This window comes from Malurus melanocephalus, unplaced genomic scaffold (genome assembly GCF_030028575.1).
Source record: "Malurus melanocephalus ecotype Western Australia unplaced genomic scaffold, MMel_1.1 scaffold_1034, whole genome shotgun sequence".
Classification (NCBI taxonomy): domain Eukaryota; kingdom Metazoa; phylum Chordata; class Aves; order Passeriformes; family Maluridae; genus Malurus; species Malurus melanocephalus.
In genome coordinates this window covers 78,509-84,400 of record NW_026624266.1, presented here as the reverse complement: position 1 = coordinate 84,400, position 5,892 = coordinate 78,509, and the positions used below count along the sequence as shown (strand labels likewise).

The following is a 5,892-nucleotide window of genomic DNA, read 5'->3' as shown; positions in this document are numbered from 1 at the left end:
CCCAAGTCCAGGTGTTCAGGTGTAAAATGAAAAGCTGGGACATCAGTTATCTGTCCTAAACAGTTCCATAGCTCGCTAGGCTAATCTGTATCACATCCTTCCTCTGGCCTTGTCAGCCTGCTGATGCAGTAAACTTTGTGGGATAAAAGCTACAACTTCTTAGAGCAAAACTTGGTGCTAAGGGTTCACAGAAATAGAGGCTTTGATCCCTGTGCCTTTTCTGGGAGCAGACTAGGACRCCATGCCAAATTTCTGCACAGCTGTTATTTTCAGTGGCAGAATTGGCTGCCTGGTCTTAAAAGAGGAAGTGTTGTGTYCCTGGTACTGAAGTTGTGGGAGGCAGAATGTTTTGGGTTCCTGGAGAAGCACCTTTCAAAGCTCCTGACTATTTGTTTCCCTCCCTGTCCCTCTCACCCATCGTAGGTCTGGATTGTTCTGTGTCCCATCCTCCGTTCCCAAGCACGAGGATCCCCCGGCTGATGCCTGCACTAACGGAGCTGCTGATGGCAGAGGTGGCACAGAGGGTGAACCAGAGCCACAGCCCGCTGGTGAGCTGCCTGCCAAGGACAATGCTGAGGAGCAGGTGCCACCCCTGCTGCCAGCACCGGGCACCCTCCCTCCCTACCCGCCCTACTTCGAGGGAGCCCCCTTCCCCCGGCCCCTGTGGCTGCGCCACACCTACAACCAGTGGGTCCCGCAGCCGCCCCCACGGAGCATAAAGAGAACCAGGAGGCGWTTGTCCCGCAACAGGGACCCGGGCAGGCTCATCATGAGCACCATCAGGCTGCGGCCCAGGCAGGTGCTGTGCGAGAAGTGCAAGAACACTCTGAACCCCGAGGACGCCAGCGCCCCGCGGCAGAACGCCAAAGGCAGGAGGAAGCTGGGCATTCAGGACAAGGAGCAGAAAAAGCACAGCGACTCTGACTACGGGGAGAAAAGGAACAAAAGAGAAAAGAGGGAGGATGACAAGTTTTCTGGGGAACTGGTGCATCGAACACCAGTTATAAAAATATCCTATAGTACTCCACAAGGGAAAGGTGAAGTGGTAAAAATCCCTTCCCGGGTTCATGGCTCAGTCAAAGCGTTCTGYCAGGAGCGAGTATTGCAGAACGGAGCTGGGGACCAAGAGGAGAGCAGGGACTCTGAACAGTGTCGACAAACCAAATGTTTAATGGACAGGTCAGCAGGCAGCCAGCTTGCTTCCATTCCAAAACTGAAGCTCACACGGCCAGTGCATTCCAGTGTGGATGTGCCACCCCCAAAGATACGGCTGAAGCCCCATCGCATCAACGATGGGCAGAGCGTTTCCATTTATAAGGCAGAGCTGATTGATGAAATCAATGTCCTTCAGAACAGCAGGGAGTCCAATCCTGGAGCATTCTACAATGATGAGTCCACYGACAGGAGTTTGGCTGAAATGTCTTCAGGAAGTTCAGGTGAAGATGATGACTTTAAAAGGTTTCCCCCGGGTAAAGATGGACATGAGAACTTGGCTTTCCTCATGAATTACCGTAAAAGAAAAGCAGATTCTTCTAGTTTATCMGTGTGTAGCAATGACAGTCTAGATGAATCCAAATCTTCTAGTTCAGAGGTGACATCACCAGAACTGTGTGACTTTTTGCCTGGTGATGATGCTTCCGTCTCTTCATCTTCAAAAGATGAGCGTAAAATTGTGCCACCACTGACAGTCAGACTGCACACCCAGAGTGTGTCTAAATGTGTTACAGAAGATGGGAGGACTGTTTCGGTGGGGGATATTGTCTGGGGTAAAATTCATGGGTTTCCCTGGTGGCCAGCACGTGTTCTTGACATAAACCTTAGCCAGAAGGAAAACGGGGAGCCTTCGTGGCGAGAAGCTAAAGTGTCATGGTTTGGTTCTCCAACCACTTCCTTCTTGTCTGTCTCAAAACTCTCTCCTTTCTCGGAATTTTTCAAACTGAGATTTAATCGCAAGAAGAAAGGGATGTACCGGAAAGCAATCACAGAAGCTGCAAAGGCAGTTGAGCACCTGACTCCAGAAATAAGAGATCTCTTAACACAGTTTGAGACATAACTTTGCCTCCAGTATCAGGTGAGTGGTTGATTGCTAGGTTAATGCTTCCCATGAAAAGCCTCCCAGTGCRTTTTTAATCTATATTCCACTATTTTTTTTGCATTTGTTTTTCCATAAAATCKGAGGTTTACAATTGTGAAACTTAAATGTTTAGCTGTTAGTTGGTGGGGGTAATTTTGGAGGTGGTGAGAAGCTTTAATTCAAACTCTATTGAGGACCATGGGAATTGGAGCCCCTGTTTGCAGAGGGGAGTGCAGACCAAGCAGGATGCTGTGAGACTGCTGATAAATCTGTAGCCCTGTGCCATTCACAGTTGGGATGTGGAGAGTGTTGAAGGGCTTTGTTTGATCAGAGCTAACCCTGTGTGCCTGGAACACTAACAGCTCCTAGGTTTTCCATTTCCTTGGTTCAAAGAACTAAAATTTCCACTGGAATGAAGATGGAATTTATCATAAGCATGTGCTGGTACCCAGCAGTTACCTGTAACAGCTCGAGGGGCTTTACTCCCCTCCCTCTGACCCCTCTGGTTTGGATTTACCATGAAGGCCCTTTGTGGTTCATCAAAATGCTTGTACCTAAAACTGTCTTTGGGGAACAGAATTTCAATATTTCTCACAGGACTTGAGGTTTTTTTTATATCACTGAATTTTCAGTGTCAGTAGGGAATGGCCTGGATGAAATTAAATTCCTTTGGGCTTCACCTCTGTGTGTGGACATTAGGTGAATTGAAACATGAGAGCTGATTCTTTGTAATGGATGGGGATGGGTCTCCCTTTCTCATCAAACAATCTGCTTGGGATGAAAATTTCATACCTAAAAATACAGGAAGTGGCGTGACTGGAAGTAGAGGTCAATGGGAAAATCCAGTGACGTTTATAAAGCCTGGCATCATTTCCCAACCTTCCAGTCATCACTGTCCAGACAAGACCTCATCTGTGATGGTGTTGGACAAGGGGAGGGATTAACTTCTTGTTGAAAACCAGAAGTAGACACAAGGAAGAGCCTTGTGTAAAGGGCCATGCTTCATGCAGTGTGGTTTGTTATATTGTCCCCTGAATGCTCTGCTGTTTCATGCCTGAAGGAGACTGTGTGGGTAAACCAGAGCTGCTCCTGTAAACTCTGTTCCTTATCTAAACTATCATAATGCAGTGGGACTGGGATGGTCAGTGCTCCTGTAGTCCTGATGTGAAAATGGGATTTTTTCATGTCCTCTGTCATGGGACTTCTTCACCCTTTCCTTGAGTGTGATGAAGGACTTGCATTTCTTGGGTTATGRCTCCATCTCAGCAAGCCTGGCTGGAGTAAATAACCACAGCACTGCATATTCCTGCTGTGTACTCGGGTGTCTGCACAACTGCAGCATTTCAGGTTCCTCCTTGATCTCATGGAACTGCTGCTTAACTCTGGCTAAAGACTTCATTATATCAAGAGTGTTTGGATAGGACCCAAATTCCTATTAGCTAGATCAGGAGTATAAATAAACCTGCTGCCAGAATGTGCTGTCCTTGCCAGTGGAAGAGTCCTGGCCAGTCTGGGGCTCCTGTCTGGACATTTCTATGGTTAAAGGAGCAGCAGAGTTCATCCTCTGAGCTGTGTTCACTTTGTGTGTGAGACTCTTCCTGGCCAGTGGAAGAGTCCTGGCCAATCTGGGGCTCCTGTCTGGACATTTCTATGGTTAAAGGAGCAGCAGAGCTCATCCTCTGAGCTGTGTTCACTCTGTGTAAGCAGTTTGGGACTGCAGCAGTGAACGGTGTCACCATTCCTGACATGTCCTTGCCTTGTGGCCCTGGCTGGGCTGGCATGGCTGGTTCTGGAGCAGAAGGACAATTTGAAGAAGCCCCTGATGCTCCAGATCAGACAGAACGTGCCCATCAGTTCCTGGGGAGCAGGGAAGCGTGGGGCCAAGAGGAGTTCAGGCCCAGGGCTGGAAGTCACAGGGGGAGGATGTTTGCCCACCACACGTCAGCCTTGGAGAATGCTGGCTCTGGTACCAGCAGGACCTGCCAGGATGGGCTGAAAGCTGCAGGGAAGGGTCTGGAGAAGGAAAAGCAGCCCTTGATCCAGAGACACGATGGGATCTACAGATACAGAGCAGGTCTGTAAACTAGAGGAAAGAAGAACATGTGGAGAATGATATGGAAACAATGGGATGGCCTGGATTAGGCCAAACCTTTCCTTCCCTCTGTGCTCTTCAGCCAAACCTCTGCATGTGTGTATGAGTGTATACATTTATCATGTATCACTGTTTTGTTGGTCTCATTCAGCTGGCTTTCCACGGGTGAATTCTTGCCTTACATATGTTTGAGCTGAGTTGCCAACACAGTCAGCCAGGCTGGATAAAGAACTGCAAAACCAGAAAAGCAGAACTACACAACTTCCCATGTTGCACGTCACATTTACCTAGATTCTCAATTAGACTAGCATGTCTGGAGTTTTGGTACATCACTAATAAAACTGCTTATTATTTCAGATAATTGTCTGTACTAATTCTCTCCAGGCAGGGGGGATTGAGTTTTGTCGACATTAAGAGTTTGGGCTGGAAGGGGCCTTGAAGTCCATCYCATTCCACCCKTCCACYATCCCAGGTTGCTCCAAAYCCTGTCAAACCTGGCCTTGGACACTTGCAGGGATCCAGGGGCATCCAGAGATTCTCTGGGTAATTGGTAATATTGCATGGGAGCTCTATAAAATCCATCGTGCTGGGGCTTTGCTGGCAGCAGCACCAGGGCTTTTTGACAGCAGAAAGAGTCCAGGAGGTGATTTCAACACCAACACTGCTTGTGCTAATCCTGGGCACAGCAGAAGTTTGTGACTGGTGACACTTTCTATTGTGAAACTTTCTGTCTGCTATTACGTGATCTGTTCTGCAGAGGGTAGTTACTGGAAAAAATGTAAAAACATTTCAGGTCATTTGTGGATCCATGAAACTGAAAAAATTGGGTGATTTTTTTTTTTTCCCAACTTGGTTTCAGCTGGTAGGATCCAGTTGGTTTCAGAAAAGCTGGTAGGATCACTTCTTACTGCTTTGTCCTTGGGGTTTCTTTGCAAAGAAAGTACTAGTCAGGTAATGACAGGGTTTTAATTAAGTAAAACGAGTTTCTGGAAAAACAACAAGCAGAGTAGCAGCCTGTAGAGCTCARACTGGTAAGAATAGTGCCAGGAGAGACATGTGCACTCAGCATCTTGTGGTGCTGTTTGTAGCTTCCCTGGTGTGTGACATCAAGGATCAGCTCCAGAGCAGCTTGGAAAGCTAAATAAATCACTCCCCTTTTCCTTTTAGCTCCCCTCTTCTGCTCTGCCACTGGCACCAAAAGATTGTACCTTGATATAAAGTGATGGGGATGATTGGTGTGATAGCTGTATTTTTTGACACACCTGCCTGGTCACGTGAAATATTTCAGCTCAGAAGATGAATGCTTGAGATTTTTCTTGGCCAGCTTTCTGGATGCTTCAGTCCCCTAAAACCAGGCATGCAACTTAATTACTGTTTCACAGTCCTGCTGCAAACAGCTTGGAGTCAGCGTCTCTGCATGCTAATACAAGGTGGGAGAACAAGTCCAGAATAGACAGTGCTGCATTTTTGTGTGCCTGGTGCTGATGGCTGGAGCTGCACATTGGTGACATCCCACTGATCTTCCTGTTCCCAAAAGTATTTGCCCATCGTAGCATTTGGAGCCCCCTCGGTCTGTGCTGCTGCTCCTGCTGTCTGTGGCCCCTCAGTCCATGCTCTGCTCCCAGGTTTGTTTTTTTTTTTTTGGAAATGCCACCAGGCCGTGCATTGTGCTATTTCTAACTGCACCTGCACTGTGCTGCTGCCCAGGAATGGGATCGGCTTTCGG

At 47.9% G+C, this 5,892-nt stretch overlaps 1 protein-coding gene across 1 annotated transcript in view; it reads left to right on the top strand.

The window, feature by feature from the left end:
• Positions 1-388: 388 nt before the first annotated feature.
• The window catches only part of PWWP2B (PWWP domain containing 2B), a gene marked incomplete at its 5' end in the record, with an annotated part of 12,910 nt that continues 7,406 nt past the window's right edge, over positions 389-5,892 (top strand). Inside the window, one exon of the mRNA XM_057386706.1 lies at positions 389-2,071. Coding sequence (XP_057242689.1) covers positions 389-2,053 — 1,665 coding nt within the window. The remainder of the gene's footprint in view (positions 2,072-5,892) is intronic.